At 44.3% G+C, this 27,891-nt stretch overlaps 1 protein-coding gene across 5 annotated transcripts in view; it reads right to left on the reverse strand.

Moving 5' to 3' along the window:
- LOC139406796 (leptin receptor-like) overlaps positions 1-27,891 on the reverse strand; it is a 69,613-nt gene that overhangs the window by 30,476 nt on the left and 11,246 nt on the right. For 2 of the 5 annotated variants that reach the window (XM_071149836.1, XM_071149835.1), the window contains 5 exons: positions 25,058-25,117; positions 23,719-23,771; positions 20,218-20,463; positions 16,950-17,079; positions 11,055-11,236 (listed from right to left, as the gene is read on the reverse strand). In XM_071149836.1, the coding sequence (XP_071005937.1) occupies positions 11,055-11,236; positions 16,950-17,079; positions 20,218-20,463; positions 23,719-23,771; positions 25,058-25,068 (622 nt within the window). In that variant the 5' untranslated portion in view covers positions 25,069-25,117. Of the gene's footprint in view, positions 1-11,054; positions 11,237-16,949; positions 17,080-20,217; positions 20,464-23,718; positions 23,880-25,057; positions 25,118-27,891 lie in introns of all 5 variants that reach the window. The other 3 variants (XM_071149837.1, XM_071149838.1, XM_071149839.1) reach the window with 3 other exon arrangements.

Here is a 27,891-nt window from a genome sequence, read left to right on the forward strand (position 1 = left end):
TTCTTCCTGGTATTTGAACAAATATTAAAGTATTTGACAGTAAGATGTAAACTAGGCAAAACTCAGTCCTTTTTCAGGACCCTGTCTTTCAAAGATAATTTGTAAAAATCCAAATAACTTCACAGATCTTCATTGTAAAAAGTTTAAACACTTTCCCATGCGTGTTCAATGAACCATAAACAATTCATGAACATGCACCTGTGGAACAGTCATTAAGACACTAACAGCTTACAGACGGTAGGCAATTAAGGTCACAGTTATGAAAACTTAGGACACTAAAGAGGCCTTTCTACTGACTCTGAAAAACATGAAAAGAAAGAAGCCTGGGGTCCCTGATCAGCTGTGTGAATGTGCCTTAGGCATGCTGCAAAGAGGCATGAGGACTGCAGATGTGGCCAGGGCAATAAATTGCAATGTCCGTACTGTGAGACGCCTAAGACAGCGCTACAGGGAGACAGGACGGACAGCTGATCGTCCTCGCAGTGGCAGACCACGTGTAACAACACCCGCACAGGATCAGTACATCTGAACATCACACCTGCGGGTGTGATGGAGGTACAGGATGGCAACAACAACTGCCCGAGTTACACCAGGAATGCACAATCCCTCCATCAGTGCTCAGACTGTCCGCAATAGGCTGAGAGAGGCTGGACTGAGTGCTTGTAGGCCTGTTGTAAGGAAGGTCCTCACCAAAAAATCACCGGCATCGCCTATGGGCACAAACCCATCGTCGCTGGACCAGACAGGAGAGCAAAAAGTGCTCTTCACTAATGAGTCGCAGTTGTGTCTCACCAGGGGGGATGGTCGGATTCGTGTTTATTGTCGAAGGAATGAGCGTTACACCGAGGCATGTACTCTGGAGTGGGATTGATTTGGAGGTGGAGGGTCCGTCATGGTCTGGGGCGGTGTGCCACAGACCACATCATTATTGCAGGCAATCTCAACACTGTGCGTTACAGGGAAGACATCCTCCTCCCTCATGTGGTACCCTTCCTGCAGGCTCACCCTGACATGACCCTCCAGCAAGACAATGCCACCAGCCATACTGCTCGTTCTGTGCGCGATTTCCTGCAAGACAGGAATGTCAGTGTTCTGCCATGGCCAGCGAAGAGCCCAGATCTCAATCCCATTGAGCACGTCTGGGACCTGTTGGATCGGACGGTGAAGGCTAGGGCCATTCCCCCCAGAAATGTCCGGGAACTTGCAGGTGCCTTGGTAGAAAAGTGTGGTAACATCCCACAGCAAGAACTGGCAAATCTGGTGCAGTCCATGTGGAGGAGATGCAGTGCAGTACTTAATGCAGCTGGTGGCCACACCTGATACTGACTTACTTTTGACCTCCCCTTTGTTCAGGGACAAATTATTCAAGTCACATGTCTTTGGAACTTGTTCAGTTTATGTCTCAGTTTTGGAATCTTGTTATGTTCATCCAAATATTTACACATGTTAAGTTGGCTGAAAATAAACGCAATTGACAGTGAGAGGACGTTTCTTTTTTTGCTGAGTTTATCTTCCTGTGGTGTTGTAGTACTCGAGACAAAGTCCCGGTCTACATATTGAGTGAGTGTCTCAGGCTCGTCTCGGTGGATACATTTTTACTTGGTCGTGACTCGGTCTTGGACAGCGGAGTAAAAAACTCCTAAATTCAGGTTCCATTCAGTCAGCGCATAAAAGGCTTCACCAGGCCAGAGACATGCGCTGCATTCTTGAAAAATGAATATCTTAACAATTTGAAACCTGAAATTTGAAAACAACATGCAAACCAGGTATTGAAAAGGTTTCGTCTTTAGTCTTGGTTAGTAGGCTATTTGCATTCATCATGCTCTGTTTGCATGGACATTTCTAAAGGCTCTCCCAAAAAACCTTCCCAATTATATGTTGATTGCAATGTAGCAATGTAACCTGACAGAATGATATCATGCTGATTTGTATCAATTTGGAGGGCATTTGTTTTGCTCAATTGAATTAAAGTGTAACCACACCCTCCCCAAAAAAATGGAGAAAAAAAAGGATGTTTCACACAGGGCGCCTTTCCTTCACACAAGACCCACTACACCACTGCATAGGGCCGATGGAAAGACAGCAGCCTGTTCACTCGGACATAATAAGCCAGTCGGCCCCAATCATAAGAATACAAAAATACAACAATTAGGCTAAGAATTTCTCAACTGAAATGTACAACTATTACTTCCGATAGCAAAAAACATTACACGTTTAGCACACAAAGTAACCGGTGATCTAAAGTATAAACGCAACAATGTTTCACACACACACACACATATGTATGTGGACACCCCTTCAAATGAGTAGATTTGACTATTTCAGCCACAGCCGTTGCTGACAGGTGTATAAAATCGAGCACACAACCAAATAATCTCCAGAGACAAACATTGGCAGTAGAATGGCCTTAATGAAGAGCTCAGTGACTTTCAACGTGGCACTGTCACAGGATGCCACATTTCCAACCAGTCACATTTCCAAATTTCCACATTTCTGCCCTGCTAGAGCTGCCCCGGTCAACTGTAAGCTCTGTTATTGTGAAGTGGAAACGTTGAGGAGAAAACAATGGCTCAGCCACTAAGTGGTAAGTCACACAAGCTCACAGAACGAGACAGATGAGTGCTGAATCGCGTAAAAATTGCAACGCCAGTGCAAGAACTGGTTGTCGGGAGCTTCATGAAATGGGTTTTCATGGCCGAGCAGCCGCACATAAGCCTAATATAACCATGCGCAATGCCAAGAGTCGGCTGGTGTGGTGTAAAGCTTGCCGCCATTGGAAACTCGTTCTCTAGAGTGAACAATCATGCTTCACCATCTGGCAGTCCAATGGACGAATCTGGGTTTGGCAGATGCCAGGAGAACGCTACCTGCCCGAATGCATAGTGCCAACTGCAATGTTTGGTGGAGGAGGAATAATGGTCTGGGGCTGTTTTTCCATGGTTCGGGCTAGCCAGTGAAGGGAAATCTTAACGTTACAGTATTCAATGACATTCTAGATGATTCTGTGCTTCAAATGTTGTGACAACAGTTTGGGGAAGGCCCTTTCCTGTTTCAGCATGACAATGCCCCTGTGAATAAAGCGAGGTCCATACAAAAATGGTTTGTCCCTGCACTGAACCCTGACCTCAACACCATCAAACACCTTTGGGATGAATTGGAATGCCGACTACGACTGTGAGCCAGGTCCAACAACAGTGCCCAACCTAACTAATGCTCTGGTGGCTGAATGGAAGCAAGTCCCCGCAGCAATGTTCCAACATCTATTGGAAAGTCTTCCCAGACGAGTGGAGACTGTTAGCAGCAAAGGGGGGACCAACTCCATATTAATGCCCATGAGTTTGGAATGAGATGTTCGACGAGCAGGTGTCCACATACTTTTGGTCATGTAGTATAAGTTATTTTGATTGGACATGGCTAATAACAGGATGAGAGCTGCAATAAAAAGCACAGTTCCACTCACCAGATGATGATCATTTGAAACTTGCTGAAAAGGGAGACGCTAACAAATTAGCAACAACATCCTCTTCGATAACACCTGATGCAGCCGCTGCAAACTAGTCTAAAACAAAATCTAGCTAGCTAGACCGTGGGAAAACTAATGCTCGCTATTGCACTGTGACCTGTCAGCCTTCGAGAAGGCAGAAGTTTCCATACGTTTTTGTAAAAACGGTCCCACCCATTACAAGCCAATGTGATTGGTTGATTCAACTGTTACTCCAAAATGTTGCACTAATGCAGTTGAATGACACGTGCCTTCTATCAAGCTTCTGAAGGCCTAGCCAATGGCTGACTTAGCTAGCTAGATTTATCTCCCCAGAGAAAACCAAAGAAAATATCCTAATTGGATTAAATAAGATTAAATCAAAACATAATTGAAGATAAAAATACAAATAATTATTATTTTATAAATCCTTAGCCTTTCTCTAAAAGCGTAGAAGGCCCCCACTGTGTTAGGCTTAGTAAACATTTGTAGAGGGGCTCTATTTGCCCTCAGAAAGCATTTTCCCCCCATTTTGAATGTCTAAAGAATCCATATGTTGTTCTGAAATATGAACACAGAAATACTGAACATTTTGAACTCTTATTATGGTGACAATTTGACAAAATTCACAGTAACGGTTTTGAATTGGACTCGCATTTTTCTGGCATTGGTCTAGACTCAGTCTCGTAACTCTCGTCCCCTTCCCGGTCTCAGTCTTGACTCAGTCTCACCCACCCTCCGGTCTTGGTCTTGACTCGGACCTGATTCGTTCCGGCCTTGGTCTTGAATCAGTCTCGCTTTAGGTGGTCTCGAACACAACACTGTCTTCCTGGTATTTAAACAGCATTTAAATTGACAATTAAACATATTTCTCTGCCTGGTATTTAAACAGCTTTGTTCATTTGAGTTGCTTGTGTTTACTCCCAGTAATTGACTTGACACAGGCGTTGTTTGTAGCCCATCGAATGAAATGGAAACGAGACATGTCATCATTATGAGACGCGTTGATGATGATTGGCAGGGGGGATAATTGAGTACTATAATGACAATGTCACTGCCTCGCCGACAGAAAGAGAGAATGGATTAATTAGCATTATCTTTTATTATTTTCAGTTTTTTTTCTGTGTTTCATTATAAAATAGATTAGCACTCTCAGACATTCATGTCTCAATAAACAGGCTGTGAATGTGAAATAACGTTTTACTGTAGATTACGGAATGAATGTCAATTACCTTCATGTTGGTTGGACACTAAGGGGACTATTCAGAATTGAGATACAGAGCTTTCCAAAAGTATTCAGGCCCCTTGACATTTTCCACATTTTATTATGTTACAGCCTTATTCTAAAATTGATTAAATTGTTTTCCTGATATTTCACACAATACCCCATAATGATAAAGCAAAAAAGATTTATAGAAATGTTTTCCAATTTATTACAAATAAAAAACTGAAATAACATATTTACATAAGTATTCAGAACCTTTACTCAGTACAATGTTGAAGCACCCTTCGCAGCGATTACAGCCTCGAGTCTTCTTGAGTATGACACTACAAACTTGGCACATCTGTATTTGGGGACTTTCTCACATTCTTCTCTGCAGATCCTCTCAAGCTCTGTCAGGTTGGATGGGGAGCGTCACGGCACAGGTATTTGCAGGTCTCTCCAGAAATGTTCGCTGCACAGCTATTTTCAGGTGTCTTCAGAGATGTTCATTTGGGTTCAAGTCCGGTCTCTGGCTGGGCCAATCAAGGACATTCAGAGACTTGTCCCAAAGCCATTCCTGGACTGTCTTGGCTGTGTGCTTAGGGTTTTTTTCCTGTTGGAAGGTGAACCTTTGCCCCAGTCTGAGGTCCTGTGTGTTATGGCACAGGTTTTAAATCAGGGATCTCTCTGTACTTTTCTCCATTCATCTTTCCCTCGATCCTGACTAGTCTCCCAGTTCATGCCTCTGAAAAACATCCCCACAGCATGCTGCTGCCACCATGCTTCACCGTAAGAATGGTGCCAGGTTCCCTCCAGACGTGAAGCTTGGCATTCAGGCCAAATGGTTCAATCTTGGTTTCATCAGACCAGAGAAACTTGTTTCCCATAGTTTGAGAGTCCTTTAGGTGCCTTTTGGCAAACTCCTGGCGGGAGTTAGTCAATAACTCTCTAGTTTCATTATGGTCCAAATGGCTCCCTAGATACCGCTAGCCTACATAATAAACAGTGCCAGCCTGCCAGGCAGTACGCTGGTACTGGCAAAATGAACACACCGATTCCACATGTTTCTCTGTTGCTCATTAAGAAAAATTAAATTTCAGTCTTGGGGTTGTGGTTTGATTTGCCAGTTACTGATGTTTGTCCCGCATGAGACACCAAAGGAACAAAGAAAGTATTACTTCCTCAAAATAGTAAGAAAGAATCTAAGATAACTCAATAAATCTGTAATTCATTTGAGGTTAACATATAGCAAAGGTGTAGGGTGTAGTATTTCTCAAGTAAAAAATGTGCAACGTGTTGTCTTATGTAAACAAAGTCAGATCCACTGCGCTCATGGGCAGGTCTGTCTCACTGTCTGTGTGTTCTGCGGTAGGACTGGTTAGAATTCAAAACCCAATCCAATCAACCCAATCAAGTAAGTCATGACGAATTCACTAACAAAAATCAGTTTTGGACAGTCCTTACAGTGAAATGCTTATTACAAGCCCTTAAGCTCGAGACCCTGGGTCTCGACCCCGCCCTGTGCAACTGGATCCTGGACTTTGACGGGCCGCTCCCAGGTGGTGAGGGTAGGAAACAACATCTCCACTACGCTGATCCTCAACACTGGGGCCCCACAAGGGTGCGTTCTCAGCCCTGTCCTCTACTCCCTGTTCACCCATGACTGAGTGGCCATGCAAGCCTCCAAGTCAATCATCAAGTTTGAAGACAACACTACAGTGGTAGGCTTGATTACCAACAACGACGAGACGGGAAGGAGGTGAGGGCTCTCGGAGTGTGGCGTCAGGATAATAACCTCACACTCAACGTCAACAAAACAAAGGAGATGATCGTGGACTACAGGAAACAGCAGAGGGAGCAGCCCCCTATCCACATCGACGGGACAGTAGTGGAAAAAGTTCCTCGGGGGACACATCACGGACAAACTGAAATGGTCCACCCACACATACAGCGTGGTGAAAAAGGCACAACAGCGCCTCTTCAACCTCAGGAGGCTAAAGAAATTTGGCTTGTCACCAAAAAACTTTTGCAGATGCACAATCGAGAGCATCCTGTCAGCCTGTATCACCGCCTGGTACGGCAACTACTCAGCCCACAACCGTAAGGCTCTGCAGAGGGTAGTGAGGTCTGCACAACGCATCACCAGGGGAAAACTACCTGCCCTCCAGGACACCTACACCACCCGATGTCACAGGAAGGCCAAAAAGATCAAGGACAACAACCACCCGAACCACTGCCTGTTCACCCCGCTTTCATCCAGAAGGCGAGGTCAGTACAGGTGCATCAAAGCTGGGACCGAGAGACTGAAAAACAGCTTCTATCTCAAGTCGCGGGCATGGGCAGGTCTGTCTCACTGTCTGTGTGTTCTGCGGTAGGACTGGGTAGAACACAATAACCGCAGCATCATCGAATCACAGCCTAATTCAACTTCGCCAAACAGGTGATGATTTAACAATAGCACATTCGCGAAAAAAGCACATTCATTGCACAAATGTACCTAACCATAAACATCAATGCCTTTCTTAAAATCAATACACAGAAGTATATTTTTTAACTTGCATATTTAGTTAAAATAAATGCATGTTAGCAGGCAATATTAACTAGGGAAATGTTGTCACTTCTCTTGCGTTCAGTGCAAGCAGAGTCAGGGTATATGCAACAGTTTGGGCCGCCTGGCTCGTTGCAAACTGTGTTTCTTCCTAACAAAGACCGTAATTAATTTGCCAGATTTTACATAATTATGACATACCACTGAAGGTTGTGCAATGTAACAGCAATATTTAGACTTAGGGTTGCCACCCGTTCAACACAATACCGAAAGGTTCCGTATTTCACTGAAAGAATAAACAGTTTGTTTTATAAATAACAGTTTCCGGATTTGACCATATTAATGACCAAAGGCTCGTACTTCTGTGTCTTTATTATAATTAAGTCTATATACACCCTATCTTCCTCTACATCTCTCATTCTGTCTCACTCCTTTCCTTCCTGCTAAAGTTTTTCTGCTGTTGTTTTGTTGTTGATAAAGCAGTCTGAGTGAGCGGTGGTAGGCAGCAGCAGGCTCGTAAGCATTCATTCAAACAGCACTTTACTGCGTTTGCGAGCAGCTCTTAGCAACGCTTGAAGCACAGCGCTGTTTATGAACTCCCGCGATTAGGCTGGCAATACTAAAGTGCCTATCAGAACATCCAATAGTCAAAGGTATATGAAATACAAATGGTATAGAGAGAAATAGTCAACGCGTCATAATTCCTATAAGAACTTCAACCTAAAACTTCTTAACTGGGAATACTGGGAATATTGAACCACCAGCTTTCATATGTTCTCATGTTCTGAGCAAGGAACTTAAACGTTAGCTTTTTTACATGGCACATATTCCACTTTTACTTTCTTCTCCAACACTGTGTTTTTGCATTATTTAAACCAAATTGAACATGTTTCATTATTTATTTTAGACTAAATAGATTTTATTAATGTATTAGGTTAAATAAAAAAAAGGCTTAATTGTTCATTCAGTATTGTTGCAATTGTCATTATTACAAATATATATATAAAAATTGGCCGATTAATCGTATCGGCGTTTTTTGGTCCTCCAATAAATCAGTATTGTGTTGAGAAATTATTATCGGTAGACCTCTACTTGAAACATGTTGGTATTAGACTCAGACAGGGAGAGGTTGAAAATATCAGTGAAGACACCTGCCAGTTGGTCAGAGCATGCTCGGAGTACACGTCCTGGTAATCCGTCTGGCCCTGTGGCCTTGTGAATGTTGACCTGTTTAAAGGTTTTACTCACATCGGTTGTGGAAAGCATGATCACACAATCGTCTGGAACAGCTGATGCTCTCATGCATGTTTCAGTGTTATTTGCCTCGAAGCGAGCATTGAAGTAATTTAGCTCGCCTGGTACGCTCGTGTCACTGGGCAGCTCTCCGCTGTGCATCCCTTTGTAGTCTGTAATAGTTTGCAAGCCCTACCACATCTGACGAGCGTCGGAGCCGGTGTAGTACGATTTGATCTAAGTCCTGTATTGATGCTTTGCCTGTTTGATGGTTAGTCGGAGGGCATAGCGGGATTTCTTTTAAGCTTCCGGGTTAGAGTCCCGCTCCTTGAAAGTGGCAGCTCTACCCTTTAGCTCAGTGCAGATGTTGCCTATAATCCATGGCTTCTGGTTGAGGTATGTAAGTACAGTCACTGTGGGAACGACAACATCGATGCACTTATTGATGAAGCCAGTGACTGATGTGGTGTACTCCTCAATGCTATCGGAAGAATCCCGAAACATATTCCAGTCTGTGCTAGCAAAACAGTCCTGTAGCTTAGCATCATCTTCATCTGACCACTTTTTTATTGACCAAGTCACTAGTGCTTCCTGCTTTAATTTTTGCTTGTAAGCAGGAATCAGGATTATGGTCAAATTTGCCAAATGGAGGGCGAGGGAGAACTTTGCATGAGTCTCTGTGTGTGGAATAAAAGTGGTCTAGAGTTTTTTCCCTCTGGTTGCACATTTAACATACTGGTAGAAATGAGGTAAAACGGATTTAGGCTTCCCTGCATTAAAGTCCCCGGCCACTAGGAGCGCCATCTCTGGATGCCAGCATTGGTTTGTTGTGGTAAATAGACAGCTACAAGGAATGTAGATAAAAACTCTCTCGGGTAGATAGTGTGCGCTAAAACTTATCATGAGATTCTCTACCTCAGGTGAGCAAAACCTTGAGACTTCCTTAGATATCGTGCACCAGTGGTTGTTTACAAATATACATAGACCGCCACCCATTGTCTTACCAGAGGCTGCTGTTCTATCCTGCCGATACAGTGTATAACCTGCCAGCTGTATGTTATTCATGTCGTCGTTCAGCCACAACTCGTTGAAACATAAGATAATACATTTTTTAATGTCCCGTTAGTAGGATATAAGTGTTTTTAGTTTGTCCACTTTATTATCCAGTGTTTGCACGTTGGCCAATAGTACCGATGGCAAAAATATTGACCTAACACAAGCAGTAATATTTAGCTAACTTTCAGTTGACAGAAACCATAATATGAATTAGCTAATAGAAATTACTATTTATAATTCATCACATCACAGGTGAGCTCAACACTGATCGAAATAATTGAGTCAAACACTTTCTAAAAATGTTAATTATTCCGACGATGGGTAGTTTGTATGCGCCGCCATGTTTGTTTTTTCAGGGTCAACCAAAAACAAGAGGAGACAAGATGAGTTTGGCCTTTTTTCAGTATGCATGTTGAAGGGGGTGTGTCGTCTACCATCATTCACTTCTCTAAATTCACTTCCGGAAGTTTACCATCCCTCACCTCATTTGTTATAATATCTTTGGTCTGACAGACATTTACGTGACACCCAGAATGCATTGTATAATGTCAACACACCCAGCTGGCAAATAGCTTAGCATTAGCTCATCATAATCAGCACAACCTTCATAAAAGTATTTTACACACATCATACGTGTCCATTACAATAAAAAAATATCGAAATAAATGTGAATAAAACAGTAAATACATTATGCTCTATTCATACATACAGTATGCTAAAGTAGAAATGAAAGCACGATATACAGAAAATAAGGAACTTACTTGGACTGGAACGCACACATGTCCTAAGTTATTACTTGTAAACAACAATGAAGGCAATGCGAACATCAGCCAGGAGATGTGCCAGGGGGAAAAAGTTTGTGCTAGACTGCGCAAATGTCTGCATACATGATCTGGGGAAACACTGGGGAGGTTTGTTGGGCTCTCATCGAAGAGAGAAGTTGTCGGTAAAGCCTCACACATAAATTATCTGCAACAGTGAAATGGGCTACTTCTATGTGAAATTATGAGAAGGTGGAACACAACTCAATTAAATCCTCTAAGAAAATCATTTCAAATTGACAAGTTGAAATATAGTCTATAGATAATTGGCAGGCAGCGTGTGTCTTAGTTTGAGCACAGCGCAGGTTCTGTCCTGTTGCGTAACAATCACATTTTGGAACAGTGAGTGCATTCTGACATCACGATCATAAAAAAAAACTCACGCTGGGGCGACCGTTAGACACATTTGGAACTCATATATGAAAAGGTTAAAAGAATAATCAATTCAAAAAACGATCAAAAACAAAAGCAAATTGTCACTTGCCACATCATGATGATGCATGACAATTTGCTTTTTGTAAGTTCTATATCTTGATAACTTGATTGCTGACATGCAAAACATTTTGGGATTGTATCAACAGTGGACTAATGAAAAAAAGGTTTAAGCAATATCCTTTAGGCTCTGAATTTGGCCATTAAAGCAATTAACATCCTCTATCATCTGCAGACAAGAGGGTGAAGGAGGGATCAGATGTATTTATCACTCCTTACCGAGACGCGGAGGGACGATGATAACTATCAGGGGACCTGCTGTGGTGTTTGACACGTTGGCTGTTACAACGACGATACTGCTGACCGCGAGGATGACGATAGAACAGGTGATGGAATCCTTTCCCACACAGTCCATGCTGTCAGGCCCATGCGTGGTGTTTACCTCTCTGTCAGGCTGTGATCTGAAATAGACAGGGAACATTTATTTACTTAACCAGTTCAGGTACAAGGTCTGTGTCCCAAATGGCATGGTATTCTCTACAGTTGAAGTCGGAGGTTTACATACACCTTAGCCAAATACATTTAAACTCTGTTTTTCACAATTCCTGACATTTAATCCTAGTAAACTTCCCTCTTTTAGCTCAGTTAGGATCACCACTTTATTTTAAGAATGTGAATGTCACAATAATAGTAGACAGAATGATTTATTTCAGCTTTTATTTCTTTCATCACATTCCCAGTGGGTCCGAAATTTACATACACTCAATTAGTATTTGGTAGCATTGCCTTTAAAATTGTTAAACTTGGGTGAAACTTTTCCGGTAGCCTTCCGCAAGCTTCCCACAATACGTTGGGGGAATTGTTGCCCACTCCTCCTGACAGAGCTGGTGTAACCGAGTCAGGTTTGTAGGCCTCCTTGCTTGCACACACTTTTACAGTTCTGCCCACAAATTTTCTATAGGATTGAGGTCAGGGCTTTGTGATGGCCACTCCAGTACCTTGACTTTGTTGTCTTTAAGCAATTTTGCCACAACTTTGGAAGTATGCTTGGGGTCATTGTCCATTTGGAAGACCCATTTGAGACCGAGCTTTAACTTCCTGACTTATGTCTTGAGATGTTGCTTCAATATATCCACATTATTTTCTTTCCTCATCATGCCATCTATTTTTTGAAGTGCCTCAGTCCCTCCTACAGCAAAGCACCCCCACAACATGATGCTGCCACCCCCGTGCTTCAGGGTTGGGATGGTGTTCCTCGCATTGCAAGCCTCCCCCTGTCACGAGTCCGACCGAGGGTGGCTCCCCTTCCTGTTCGGGTGGCGCTCGCCGCTCGACGTCGCCGGCCTATTAGCTGCCACTGATTTCCTTTCCTCCCCCTCCTTGTATGTTTATTGTTAGCACCTGTTAGTTAGTGAATAGTTGGGCTTTATTAGACAGCCGGCCCGCCTGTTTATTTGTGCGGGATTAATTATTGTAACCTTCGTGTATGAAGTAGACAAACGTGTTTGCTCCTGGTCGTGTATTCTGCTGTACTGTTTTCGTCCCCCGTGTTTGGGGCATTTGTTTTTGAGCACCCAGTGTTTCGTGAGTGCATTAAATAGCACAGTATTGAACTCTCTGTTTCCTGCGTCTGACTCCACACCCAAGACACCCGGAGCGTTACAGAATCCTGCACCTGAAAATGGAGTTAGCAGGAGCAGCAGCCAACCCTCTCCCATCGATGGAGGAACGGGTTCTCCACCATACCACTGTCCTCCATCGGATCGGATCGGCTATGGATCAAATTATGGAGAGAAGGGACCGATGGGAGAGGAGTGGTCTCCTCTCTCCACCTTCGGCACCCCCGGCTCCGGACTCCCCATCTCCCGACTCCAGCACTCTCCATCTGACGCTCCCGAGGGCTTATGATGGAGCGGCGGCGGGGTGCCAGGGGTTTTTACTCCAACTGGAGCTATACCTGGCCACCGTCAGACCCACTCCCTCTCATCGCTACGGCGGTGGAATCATTTCACGGAGTGCAGTTCTTCACAAAACTGGATCTCAGGAGCGCGTATAATCTGGTGCGTATTCGGAAGGGAGACGAGTGGAAAACCGCATTTAGTACCACATCGGGCCACTATGAGTACCTCGTCATGCCGTATGGGTTAAAGAATGCTCCAGCTGTTTTTCAATCCTTTGTAGACGAGATACTCAGGGACCTGTGCGGGCAGGGAGTGGTTGTTTATATCGATGACATTCTGATCTACTCAGCCACTCACACCGCGCATGTGTCTCTGGTACGCAAGGTGCTTGGTAGACTGCTGGAGCGTGACCTATACGTCAAGGCTGAGAAATGCGTGTTCTCTAAACGAGCCGTCTCCTTCCTGGGTTATCGCATTTCCAACTCGGGGGTGGTGATGGAGTGTGACCGCATTAGGGCCGTGCGTAATTGGCCGACTCCGACCATGGTAAAAGAGGTGCAGCGGGTTTTGGGTTTTGCCAACTACTACCGGAGGTTTATCCGGGATTTTGGCCAGGTAGCGGCTCCCATTACCTCACTACTGAAGGGGGGCCCGGTGCGGTTGCAGTGGTCAGCAGAGGCGGACGGAGCTTTCAACAAGTTGAAGGCGCTGTTCACGGAGGGGGCTAAGCACCCCTTTCTCATCTGGACCGACCACCAGAATCTGGAGTATATTCGGGCAGCTAGGAGACTGAACCCACAACAGGCAAGGTGGGCTATGTTCTTCACCCAGTTCCGGTTTACATTGTCTTATAGACCGGGCTCTCTGACGCACTGTCCCGCCTTTACGACACGGAGGATAGGTGCATCGAACCTATTCCCATCCTTCCCGCCTCGAGGCTGATAGCACCAGTGGTATGGGAGGTGGACTCGGACATCGAGCGGGCGTTACGGGCGGAACCCGCGCCTCCTCAGTGTCCGGCGGGGCGAAGGTGCGTGCCGCTTGGTGTTCGGGACCAACTGATTTGGTGGGCTCACGTCCTACCCTCCTCGGGTCACCCTGGGGTGGCAAGGACAGTGGGGAGCCTTCGGGGGAGGTATTGGTGGCCCACCTTGGCTAGGGACATTAAGGTTTATGTCTCCTCCTGTTCGGTGTGCGCCCAGAGTACGGCTCCTAGGCACCTTCCTAGAGGGAGGTTACAACCCCTCCCCGTTCCACAACGGCCATGGTCGCATCTATCCGTAGATTTCCTGACCGATCTTCCCCCGTCTCAGGGGAACACCACGGTTCTGGTGATTGTGGATCGGTTCTCTAAGTCCTGCCGTCTCCTCCCGTTTCCCGGTCTCCCTACAGCCCAACAGACTACGGAGGCATTATTCACCCACGTCTTTCGGCACTACGGGGTACCGGAGGACATCGTTTCTGATCAGGGCCCCCAATTCACGTCCCGAGTATGGAGGGTGTTCATGGAGCGTTTGGGGGTCTCGGTCAGCCTGACCTCCGGTTATCACCCAGAGAGTAATGGGCAGGTGGAGAGAGTGAACCAGGAGGTGGGTAGGTTTCTGCGGTCGTATTGCCAAGATCGGCCAGGGGAGTGGGCGAGCTACATTCCCTGGGCTGAAATGGCCCAGAACTCACAACGCCACTCCTCTACTAATGTGTCCCCTTTTCAGTGTGTGTTGGGGTACCAGCCGGTCCTGGCACCATGGCATCCGAGCCAGACCGAGGCTCCTGCGGTGGAGGAATGGGTACAGCTCTCCAAGGAGACTTCTCCAACAAGCGAGTGGACGGCAGAAGAGGAGTGCTGACCGCCACCGCAGTGAGGCCCCCATGTTTGTACCGGGGGACAGGGTCTGGCTCTCGACCCAAAACCTGCCCCTCCGCTTGCTCTGCCGGAAGCTGGGTCCGCAGTGTGTAGGGCCCTTTAAAGTCCTGAGGAGAATAAACGAGGTGTGTTATCGATTACAACTCCCTTCCTATTATCGTATTAACCCCTCGTTTCATGTCTCTCTCCTCAGGCCGGTGGTAGCTGGTCCCCTGCAGGACAGTGAGGTGCCGGAGGTCCCTCCCCTCCCTCTGAACATCGAGGGGTCCCCGGCATATACGATACGGGCCATTCTGGATTCAAGAAGCCGGGTGAGGGGCCTGCAGTACCTCGTGGACTGGGAGGGGTACGGTCCGGAGGGGAGGTGCTGGGTACCGGTGGGGGACATCTTGGATCCATCAATGTTGAGGGACTTCCATCGCCTCCACCCGGATCACCCTGCACCTCGTCCTCCGGGTCAACCTCGAGGCCGGTGTCGGAGCGCTGCTGGAGCCGCGCGTCGGGAGGGGGGGGGGGGGGGTACTGACTCCACACCCACGACACCCGGAGCGTTACACCCCCTTTTTCCTCCAAACATATCGATGGTCATTATGGCCAAAAAGTTATATTTTTGTTTCATCAGACCAGAGGACATTTCTCCAAAAAGTACGATCTTTGTCCCCATGTGCAGTTGCAAACCATAGTCTGGCTTTTTTATGACAGATTTGGAGCAGTTGCTTCTCCTTGATGAGCGGCCTTTCCGGTTATGTCGATATAGGACTGCGGATATAGATACTTTTGTACCCATTTCCTCCAGCATCTTTTCAAGGTCCTTTGCTGTTGTTCTGGGATTGATTTGCACTTTTCGCACCAAAGTACGTTCATCTCTAGGAGACAGAACGCGTCTCCTTCCTGAGCGGTAAGACGGCTGCATAGTCCCATGGTGTTTATACTTGCATACCATTGTTTGTACAGATAAATGTGGTACCTTCAAGCGTTTGGAAATTGCTCCCAAGGAATTTTCCAAGCTGTTTAACGGCACAGTCAACTTAGTGTATGTAAGCTTCTGACCCACTGGAATTGTGATACAGTGAATTATAAGTGAAATAATCTGTCTGTAAAGCAATTGTTGGAAAAATGACTTGTGTCATGCACAAAGTAGATGTCCTAACCGACTTGCCAAAACTCGTTAACAAGAAATTTGTGGAGTGGTTGAAAAACTAAACTCCAACCTAAGTGTATGTAAACTTCTGACTTCAGCTGTAGTAGTGCACTACATAGGGAATAGGGTGCCATTTGGGACACACATGTTCTCATCACAAATGCCAGCCTAAATAAATATACATTCATACATAAAGATAATAGGCTAGTGTAATGTGGAAATCATAGACAAAGCACAGGTCAGGGTGCGACCTAGCCTGGTCCCAGATCTGTTTGTGCTATCATGTGAAATTCCTTGTCATGCCATGTTTGAAATGATTGCACAAACATCTGAGACCAGGCTAGGTGCAATCCACATGAAAGCAATGAGTATGTAATAGCACTTTGGTTGCATTTACACAGGCAGCCCGATTCTGATCTCAATTATAAGCAAAATATTTGATCTGATTAGCCAAAAGACCAATTATTGGCAAAATATCACAATTGGGCTACCTGTGTTAACACAGTCATTGTGACAACTGCTGATACATCTGATTGATTGACAAGTTGACATTGATGTTTTAATGTTTGAATAGTTCAAACACAATTCATAAACTGTTTGAGTATGGAAGAAGATGATCCTGTTTGAATGACTGTATCATTGGCTTATTGAGTGACAACAGTAGTGTGTTCTTGTTGTCTATTTAGCACGGTGCCAGCAATCCCAGTTTTCCTGGTGCTGGTGTATTATCAACCAGCCGATAATTGATCTGCTACCTGCACCGCAGTAGATTCACCTACACACACATGCCTGACCCTGCTGTGGGAGATGAATAGGCTCATAGCACGCACGCACGTGCGCACACACACACACACACACACACACACACACGTGTTCTTAACGCCTCAGGTAGGTTTTGGGCCAAGGCCAACACTAGACAGGAATAACAAAAAGTAATGGAAGAGGAGAGAGACTAGAGAGGAGCAGCAAGTTATAATAACTGATCAGTGAAAATATCACTTTTAAATGTTAATATTCTGTTAACTCATACCCAAGCAATATTGTTGACTCATCTTATACTTGTATTTGTGGCCAGAGCATACATTGAATAAAAAAACAGTTAAAAAACCCCACCTCCATCTTGTATCTCAAATGGACCGTTTCAAAAATGCTTGCTCTTTCCTCATAGAGGATGATGTCATCCTATTTCACTCATAATGTCATTAATTATAGGTCATATTTAATAGAAATCTAGTAACACTGGACTTTAAATTGAACTTGATACTCACACCAAGCGCTGCAAGCAAATGGTCACCAACCCAGGAGTGGAGGTGTCTGAAGAAGTGGCGCGGTGTTTTAGATCACATATGACATTTTCCCAGGTCTCATCGACACGACACAGGATGTCCCAACAGGTGGCTGGAGAGAGATTTAATTAGCATGTTTGCATCAAGACTGTCTGTCTGACTGTCTCTCTGGTTGCTGTAAAACCCAATATTCTCTCCATGACCAAAAGTATGTGCACACGTGCTCGTCAAACGTGTCATTCCAAAATCATGGGCATTAATATGGAGTTGGTCCCCTCTTATCTGCTATAACAACCTACACTATTCTGGGAAGGCTTTCCACAAGATATTGGAACATTGCTGCGGTGACTTGCGAGGTCGAGCACTGACGTTAGGCGATTAGGCCTGGCTCGCAGTTGTCGTTCCAATTTATCCCAAAGGTGTTCGATGGGGTTGAGGTCAGGGCTCTGTGCAGGCCAGTCAAGTCCTTCCACACAGATCTCAACAAACCATTTCTGTATGGACCTCGCTTTGTGTACAGAAGCATTGTCATGCTGAAACAGGAAATGGCTTTCCCCAAACTGTTGCCACAAAGTTGGAAGCACAGAATCGTCTAGAATGTCACTGTATTCTGAAGCTAACGGGCCTAGGCCGAACCATGAAAAACAGCGCCAGACCATTGTTCCTCCTCCACCAAACTTTACAATTGACACTTAGCATTCGGGCAGGTAGCGTTCGCCTGGCATCCACGTTACCCAGATTCACCAGTCGAACTGTCAGATGTTGAAGCGTGATTCATCACTCCAGAAAACGCGTTTCCACAGCACCAGAGTCCAAAGGCAGGGCAAGCTTTACGCCACTCCAGCAGACGCTTGGCACTGCGCATGGTGATCTTAAGCTTGTGTGCTGCTGCTCGGCCATGGAAACCCATTTCATGAAGCTCCCTACGAACAGTTATTGTGCTTCCAGAGGCAGTTTGGAACTCGGTAGTGAGTGTTGCAACTGAGGACAGGCGAGTTTTACCCACGCTTCAGCACTTGGCGGTCCCATTCTGTGAGCTTGTGCAGCCTACCACTTCGCGGCTGAGACGTTGTTGCTCCTAGACATTTCCACTTCACAATAACAGCACTTACAGTTGACCGGGGCAGCTCTAGCAGGGCAGAAATTTGATGAACTGACTTGTTGGAAAGGTGGCATCCTATGACGATGCTATGTTGAAAATCACTGAGCTCTTCAGTAAGGCCATTCTACGGAGATTGCATGGCTGTGTGGTCAACTTTATACACCTGTCAGCAATAGGTTCGGCTGAAACAGCCAAATAAACTAATTTGAAGGGGTGTCCACATACTTTTGTATATATAGTGTATGAACTCACCAACCACACACACACACACACACACACACACACACACACACACACACACACACACACACACACACACACACACACACACACACACACACACACACACACACACACACACACACACACACACACCTAGTTAAATAAATAATAAACCCACACCTAATTAGGACAGTCATAGCAAAACCGCCATGGAATATATTCTGAAAAATAGTCCTTGAATCTGGACAACGTTATCTCAGGATCCACTTTGATGAATTAAACACACAGTGAATTGGAAGATGTTATCCATTCATTCACCCCCTCTTATCAAAATAACTCTGTCTAACGCAGGTATTGTGTACCTCCGGTATAAACTACCGTTCAAAAGTTTGGGGTCACTTAGAAATGTCCTTGTTTTTGAAAGAAAAGCAAATTTTAACATTAAATTGATCAGAAATACAGTGTAGACATTGTTAAAGTTGCTAATGACTATTGTAGCTGGAAACGGCAGATTATTTTATGGAATATCTACGTAGGCGTACAGAGGCCCATTATCAGCAACCATCACTCCTGTGTTCCAATGGCACGTTGTGTCAGCTAATCCAAGTTAATCATTTTAAAAGGCAAATTGATCATGAGAAAACCATTGTTCTCTTATGTTAGCACAGCTGAAGCTGTTGTTCTCATTAAAGAAGCAATAAAACTGGCCTTCTTTAGACTAGTTGAGTATCTAGAGCATCAGCATTTGTGGGTGATGAAGGCTATTCCATGTGAGAAACTGCCAAGAAACTGAAGATCTCGTACAGCGCTGTGTACTACTCCCTTCACAGAACAGCGCAAACTGTCTCTAACCAGAATAGAAAGAGGAGTGGGAGGTCCCGGTGCACAACTGAGCAGAGTTGCAAAGAAAAAGCCATATCTCAGACTGGCCAATAAAAATAAAAGATTAAGAACACAGAACACAGACACTGGACGGAGGAACTGTGCCTCGAAGGCCCGCACCCCGGAGTCGCCTCTTTTCTGTAGAGGTTGAGACTGGTATTTTGCAGGTACTATTTAATTAAGCTGCCAGTTGAGGACTTGTGAGGCGTCTGTTTCTCAAACTAGACACTCTAATGTACTTGTCCTCTTGCCCAGTTGTGCACCGGGGCCTCCCACTCCTCCTTCTATTCTGGTTAGAGACAGTTTCCACTGTTCTGTGAATGGAGTAGTACACAGCGCTGTACGAGATCTTCAGTTTCTTGGCAATTTCTCGCATGAAATAGCCATAATTTCTCAGAACAAGAATAAACTGATGAGTTTCAGAAGAAATGTATTTGTTTCTGGCCATTTTCAGCCTGTAATCGAACACACGAATGCTGATGCTCCAGATACTCAACTAGTCTAAAGAATGCCAGTTTAATTGCTTCTTTAATCAGGACAACAGTTTTCAGCTGTGCTAACATAATTCCAAAGGGTTTTCTCATGATCAATTAGCCTGATAAACTTGGATTAGCTAACACAACGTGCCATTGGAACACAGGAGTGATGGTTGCTGATAATTGGTCTCTGTACGCCTACGTAGAAATTCCATAAAAAATCAGCCATTTCCAGCTACAATAGTCATTTACAACATTAATGTCTACACTGTATTTCTGATCAATTTGATGTTATTTTAATGGACAAAAAATGTGCTTTTCTTTCAAAAACAAGGACATTTCTAAGTGACCACAAACTTTTTAACGGTAGTATATACAAAGCATCTCTGAGGAGGAGTGCTGATTAAGGAGCAGGTCCCCACTCCTATTCATTATGATTTAAAAGGCAGAACTGATCCTGGCTCAGCACTGCTACTCTAAGATCCTTTGTGAATACGGGCCCAAGACTAGCAGAGAGAACTATCACCCAGAAAACTGTAATGTCATTAAAACAGGGCATGACTCTGACCTCCACTGGGATTTGTCTCCTGGGGAGGTATTAGTGTGCTTGTGGAGTTCCTAAAGAGGCACTGGGGTGTGTGTGGGTGTCCCGGATCAGATGGTGCCCTCCTGGACCCCGCAGACCCCTCGTCAACTCCCTCTCCCCAATGATGACGCTGGGCTGGGGGTGATGCACAGCAGAGCTCTGTCTGCCAGGGGAGTTCTAGAACAGCTCCATGGGGGGATTCTTGCATAGGCTCCACAGACAAAACACCTTAGGCAGAAATGGGAAGATAACATGGTTGACAAGAAATGACATCAGACACAGGGCAGAAGCTGTGGCATGATGATGCTGGTAACACCAGAGTTGTGGGTTTGATTCCTCACATGGTATTCCATCCCCACAATATTTATTTCCAACGGTTACAATAGAATTTGTTCTTAGGCAGAATCAAAAATATTTAAATGGAGGTCATTGACCTAAATTGACAATAATGATACATTAAAAAGATCAATCATTCAAGACATGTTCATGAAGTTGGCAAAAGTATTATAAAAAGGCAATACTATTGTTCAGAGAACATCAGTAGAATAAACTCTGGTAACCTCAGTCTTTACCAGAGGGATTCTATAGCTTAAGGATACAGTTGAAGTCAGAAGTTTCCATTCACTTAGGTTGGAGTCATTAAAACTTGTTTTTCAACGACTCCACAAATTTCTTGCGAACAAACTATAGTTGTGGCAAGTTGGTTAGGACATCTACTTTGTGCATGACACAAGTAATTTTTCCAACAATTGTTTACAGACAGATTATTTCACTTATAATTCACTGTATCACAATTCCAGTGGGTCAGAAGTTTACATACACTAAGTTGAATGTGCCTTTAAACAGTTTGGAAAATTCCAGAAAATTATATCATGGCTTTAGAAGCTTCTGATAGGCTAATTGACATCATTTGAGCCAATTGGAGGTGTACCTGTGGATGTATTTCAAGGTCTACCTTCAAACTCAGTGCCTCTTTGCTTGATATCATGGGAAAATCAAAATAAATCAGCCAAGACCTCAGAAAAACAATTGTAGACCTCCACAAGTCTGGTTCGTCCTTGGGAGCAATTGCCAAATGCCTGAAGGTACCACGTTCATCTGTACAAACAATAGTACGCAAGTATAAACACCATGGGACCACGCAGCCGTCATACCGCTCAGGAAGGAGACGCAGTCTGTCTCCTAGTAATTAACTTACTTTGGTGTGAAAAGTACAAATCAATCCCAGAACAACAGCAAAAGACCCTGGGAAAATGCTAGAGGAAACAGGTACAAAAGTATCTATGTTCACAGTAAAACGAGTCCTACATCAGCATAACCAGAAAGGCTGCTCAGCAAGGAAGAAGCCTCTGCTCCAAATCCACCGAAAAAATCCAGACTACAGTTTGCAACTGCACATGGGGACAAGGAGTGTACTTTTTGGAGAAATGTCCTCTGTTCTGATGAAACAAAAATAGAACTGTTTGGCCATAATGACCATTGTTATGTTTGGAGGAAAAAGGGGGAAGCTTGCAAGCCGAAGAACACCATCCCAACCATGAAGCACGGGGTTGGCAGCATCATGTTGTGGGGGTGCTTTGCTGCAGGACGGACTGGTGCACTTTACAAAATAGATGGCACCATGAGGGAGGAAAATCATTTGGATATATTGAAGCAACATCTCAAGACATCAGTCAGGAAGTTAAAGCTTGGTTGCAAATGGGTCTTCCAAATGGACAATGACCCCAAGCATACTTCCAAAGTTGTGGCAAAATGGCTTAAGGACAACAAAGTCAAGGTATTGGAGTGGCCATCACAAAGCCCTGACCTCAATCCTATAGAAGATTTGTGGGCATAACTCAAAAAGTGTGTGCAAGCAAGGAGGCCTACAAACCTGACTCGGTTACACTAGCTCTGTCAGGAGAAATGCACCAAAATTCACCCAACGTATTGTGGGAAGCTTGTGGAAGGCTACCTAAAATGTTTGACCCAAGTTAAACAATTTAAAGGCAATGCTACCAAATACTAATTGAGTGTATGTAAACTTCTGACCCACTGGGAATGTGATGAAAGAAATAAAAGCTGAAATAAATCACTCTCTACTATTATTCTAACATGTCACATTCCTAAAATAAAGTGGTGATCCTAACTGACCTAAGACAGGGAATTTTTACTAGGATTAAATGTCAGTAATTGTGAAAAACAGAGTTTAAATGTATTTGGTAAGGTGTATGTAAACTTCCGAATTCAACTGTAAATACTGAACATGGTCCTATTTCAACAGGTGAAACAATGTGGGTTGACACAATATGAAGGCACGTCATAGGGATACAATGCCTCAGGGAGACATTACAGTATTTTTGATATTTGTTTTACCTTTATTTAACTAGGCAAGTCAGTTAAGAACAAATTCTTATTTTCAATGACAGCCTAGGAACAGTGGGTTAACTGCCTTGTTCAGGGGAAGAACGACAGATTTTCACCTTGTTAGCTAGGGGATTCAAGCTTGCAACCTTTCAATTACTAGTCCAACGCTCTGACCACTAGGCTACCTGCCGCCCATGACGAAGGAAGAGAATGACAACAACTATCCTCACCATCCTCCATCCCACCAGACCCCCTCTGCCCAACAAAACCAAACCTCTGCAGGCTCCTCCAAGACCATGATTCATTCCACCCATTAGAAGGATTGTTTCCTTACACATTAGATGACGTCCAACATTAAAAGGATGGGTAACCGCAGAGAACAGCGCACTTCTATTTAGATCACACGGTGTCACACCAATGAAATGCAACACTCAATGGCCCTTTTGAGTTTTGGCAATAATGGACTGTAGCTAAGGGGTGTGATAGTGTGTAATGCTGCGTTCCCAAACTATGTCCTCGGGATCCCATGGGGTGCACGTTTTGCCCTAACACTACACAGCTGATTCAAACGATCAAAGCTTGGTGATTCGTTGATTATTTGAATCAGCTGTGTAGTGCCAGGGCAAAACAACTAAACGTGCACCCCATGGGGTCCTGAGGACATAGTTTAGGAAACCCTGGTGTAGTGGATGTGAAAGTATAGGAAGAGGCCCTGTGTTTCTGTGTATACGAATACAAGTGCACCGTACTCTATTTGCTGACATGGGTAGGCCTAGTTCTGACGAAAAGCCGCTAGGGAACTACGCATAACATGTAACTGCATGTGGCGTTGCTTCTGAAATGTTTGCTAGTCATTATTCCAGGGTAGAGTGAGTGAAATTGTGCGATTACAGGCAGAACCCCCTTTACGATCCGTGTGGGCACACGCACAAAGCACTCGAGGCAAAGCAGATTAAGCACTGCCTTCGCCATATCCGGAACTAATGCTGCTCTGATCTAACGCATCCCATTCAGTCTTGGCAGATTCTCTCGGTCTACGCGAAGGAATCTGCCCACGGGAGGTTGTAGGGGTGGTAATGTGGATGGACGCAAGTGAGATTGTTACGATTCTTCTAATGGGGAAGGAAGTCAACTCACCATGGTAGATGATGAGGATATGCACCAGGAATGTTAGCATTGCAGACAGGATCCTGCAGAGATAGAGAGAGAGGAGGAAGAAGGAACGAGAGCGAGCGAGGGAGGGAGAGATAAAATGTTTCAAATGTTCTGTAAGTGATGAGAGATGGTATGGGGAGGAACTTAGAGAGGGGAGGGGGATCAGGAAGATGTACAGGTGAATAAAAAGATAAATGGATGAATAAAGAAAGACAAGATAGAGAACATGCGATAAAAGAGAGAGACAGAGAGATAGATGAAGAGAGGAAAGCAGAGAGAGTCTTGTCAACCCAATGCTAACTCAACCCAAAACTAGTTTCACAGGAGAACAGGAGAATGTTTAACAGTAGGTACTAAAGTCAGCAGTGTCACTGAGCTTCATCAGGGCCTTTAGTCACAACGTTGAGTCACTGATGTGTCCTTCCTGTCCGGTTTTGCATCCCCTCGGGCTAGTGCAGTGGGAGAGATCTTTGTGGGCTATACTCGGCCTTGTCTCAGGGTCTGTTGATATCCCTTTGGCAAAGTGGGTCGGGTTATATACTGCCTGGTTGGCCCTGTCCGGGAGTATCTTTGGACGGGGCCACAGTTTCCCCGAGTACCTATGCTGCAATAGTCTATGTGCCAGGGGGCTAGGGTCAGTCTGTCCTATCTGGTGTAATTCTCCTGTCTTATCTGGTGTCCTGTGTGATCTTCGGTATGCTTCCTCTAATTCTCCCATCTCTCTCTCGCTCTCTCTCCCTTCCTGGAGGACCTGAGCCTCAGGACTACCTGGCCTGACGACTTCTGGCTGTTCCTGTCTCCAGTCCACCTGGTCGTGCTGCCTGTTGTTCTGCCTGTGGCTATAGAACCGTAATCTTGTCCCGGACCTGCTGTTTCGACCCTCTTCCTCTCTCTCCCTCCAACTCTCTCGCTCTACTCTACCACTGAATACTCGGCTATGAAAAGCCAACTGACATTTACTCCTGATGTGCTGACCTGTTGCACCATCTACAACTACTGTGATTATTATTTCACCCTGCTGGTCATCTATGAACATTTGACCGGCCACCACTCAGAGCCTCATTCCTCTCTCTAAGTTTCTTCCTAGGTTCCTGGCTTTCAAGGGAGTTTTTCCTAGCCACATTGCTTCTACATCTGCATTGCTTGCTCTTTGGGGTTTTAGTCTGGGTGTCTGTATAAAGCACTTTGTGACATCTGCTGATGTAAAAAGAGCTTTATAAATACATTTGATTGATTGATTGATTGATTGACCACACCACGACCACAGTATTCCACAGTATTCTGCTGTAAAGGCCTGGGTGTTGCCCACAATCATACTTACATTGTCTTCATGAGTTAGAGTTGGCGAGCATGGCCTCCACTGCAGTTGTGATGACTCTCACTGAGGAGAGAGCAAAGGTAGAGAGGACCTTAGGGACTACTTGGGAAGACACAACACATTTTACATTTGAGTAATTTAGCAGACCGACTGATCAAGAGTGACTTACAGTTTGTGCATTGATCTTAAAGGAAACATCCACAAAAAAAAATCATATGACGCAAAACGCATCAAAACTTGACTGCTGACATGCAAAATGTTTTGGGTCCGTATCAACAGTGGACCAATGAAAACATACCAAAGAATCGTTTTTGAGTGGATTTTCAGTCTGCACTTTAATAAATCATGTTGATTTAAAAATGACATGTCACTGCGACTCAGATAATAATACACCATTTCAGTTTCCAGTTTTATTAGTATTATATACAGGATACACAAGGTCCAACAAAACGCTTACTTGCAGCTTCCTTCTCGACAATGCAACAACAATAAGGAATAATAAAATATAAGAATATGAACATAAAGTAAATGGCTCAGTAGAATAGAATAAACATTTTAGCATAAGTATAATACAGGAATCACAATTAATAGTCCAATATTTACTCGTGTTTTGGGGAACGGAAGGGAAGATTGGGGAGGAAGTGTTTGAATTGTGCAGTATTTAGCAATCATAACAAGAGTCTGGTACGATAGATAGAAACTGTCTCTGAGCCTGTTGGTATGAGACCTCATGCTCCGAAACAGTCTGCCTGACAGTAAGTGAGTGAACAGCTCGTGGCTGCGGTGTGTGGGTTCCTTGAAGATGCTGCGGGTATTCCTCAGGCACCATTTCGAGTAGACGTCCTGGATGGGTGGGAGCACGGTCCCAGTGATGTACTGGGCTGTCTACACCACACGATGGAGGGCCTTGAGGTTGTGAACATAGAAATTCCCATATCAGGCTGTGATGCAACTGGTCAGGACACTGTTGATGGTGCAGCAAAAGTATTTGGAGATAACCCAGGGTGGCACGCCTTAGGAAAAAGAGACGCTGTTGCACCCTCTTTGTCCATGTCAAGTCCTCTGTGATGTGGACGGCGAGGAACTTAATATTGCTGACTCTCTACTAGAGGTCGACCGATTAATCGGCATGGGCGATTAATTAGGGCCGATTTTAAGGTTTCATAACAATCGGTAATCTCCCTTTTTGGATACCGATTATGGCCGATTACATTGCAATCCACGAGAAAACTGTGTGCCAGGCTGACCACCTGTTACGCGAGTGCAGCGTCAAAAAGACCTTGTGGCTGCATGCTATACGTTATAATGTTATAAAAAACAATCTTCACATAATCACCAGTTAACTACACATGGTTGATGATATTACTAGGTTAACTAGCTTGTCCTGCGTTGCATATAATCAATGTGGTGCCTGTTAATTTATCATCGAATCACAGCCTAATTCAACTTCGCCAAACGGTGTTGATTTAACAAAAGCGCATTTGTGGGAAAAAGCTCATTCGTTGCACAAATGTACCTAACCATAAACATCAATGCCTTTCTTAAAATCAATACACAGAAGTATATTTTTTACACCTGCATATTTAGTTAAAATAAATGCATGTTAGCAGGCAATATTAAATAGGGAAATTTTGTCACTTCTCTTGCGTTCAGTGCAAGCAGAGTCAGGGTATATGCAACAGTTTGGGCCGCCTGGCTCGTTGAAAACTGTGTTTCCTCCTAACAAAGACCACAATTAATTTGCCAGATTTTTACATGATTATGACATACCACTGAAGGTTGTGCAATGTAACAGCAATATTTAGACTTAGGGTTGCCACCCGTTCAACACAATACGGAATGGTTCCGTATTTCACTGAAAGAATAAATATTTTATAAATGACAGTTTCCGGATTTGACCATATTAATGACCAAAGGCTCGTACTTCTGTGTGTTTATTATAATTAAGTCTATTATTTGATATTTGATAAAGCAGTCTGACTGAGCGGTGGTAGGCAGCAGCAGGGCTCGTAAGCATTCATTCAAACAGCACTTTACTGCGTTTGCGAGCAGCTCTTAGCAACGCTTGAAGCACAACACTGTTTATGACTTCAAGCCAATCAACTCCCGAGATTACGTTGGCAATACTAAAGTGCCTATGAGCACATCCAATAGTCAAAGCTATATGAAATACAAATGCTATAGAGGGAAATAGTTGATGTGTCATAATTCCTATAACTGCAACCTAAAACTTCTTAAATGGGAACATTGAAGAACTGGGAATATTGAACCACCAGCTTTAATATGTTCTCGTGTTCTGGGCAAGGAACTTAAACGTTAGCTTTTTTACATGGCACATATTGCACTTTTACTTTCCAACACTGTGTTTTTAAATGATTTAAAACAAATTGAACATGTTTCATTATTTAATTGAGACTAAATATATGTTATTTGTGTATTATATTAAGTTAAAATAAAAGGGTTCATTGTACATTCAGTATTGTTGTAATTGTCATTATTACGAATATATAAAAATCAGCCGATTAATCGATATCGGCTTTTTTGGTCCTCCAATAATCGGTATCGGCGTTCAAAAATCATAATCGGTCGACCTCTACTCTCTACAGCAATCCCGTTGATGTGGATCAGGGCATGTTCCACCCTCTGCTTCCTGAAGTCAACAATCAACTCCTTTGTTTTGCTGACATTGAGGGCGAGGTAGTTGTCCTGGCTTCACAATGCCAGTTCACTTACCTCCTCCTTATAGACTGACTCGTCGTTTTTGGTTATCAGTCCTACAACCGTGGTGTCGTCATCAAACTTGATGATGGAGTTGGTGCTGTGCAAAGCAACGGAGT

The sequence above is a fragment of the Oncorhynchus clarkii genome, chromosome 4, assembly GCF_045791955.1.
Source record: "Oncorhynchus clarkii lewisi isolate Uvic-CL-2024 chromosome 4, UVic_Ocla_1.0, whole genome shotgun sequence".
In the NCBI taxonomy this organism is placed as follows: Eukaryota; Metazoa; Chordata; class Actinopteri; order Salmoniformes; family Salmonidae; genus Oncorhynchus; species Oncorhynchus clarkii.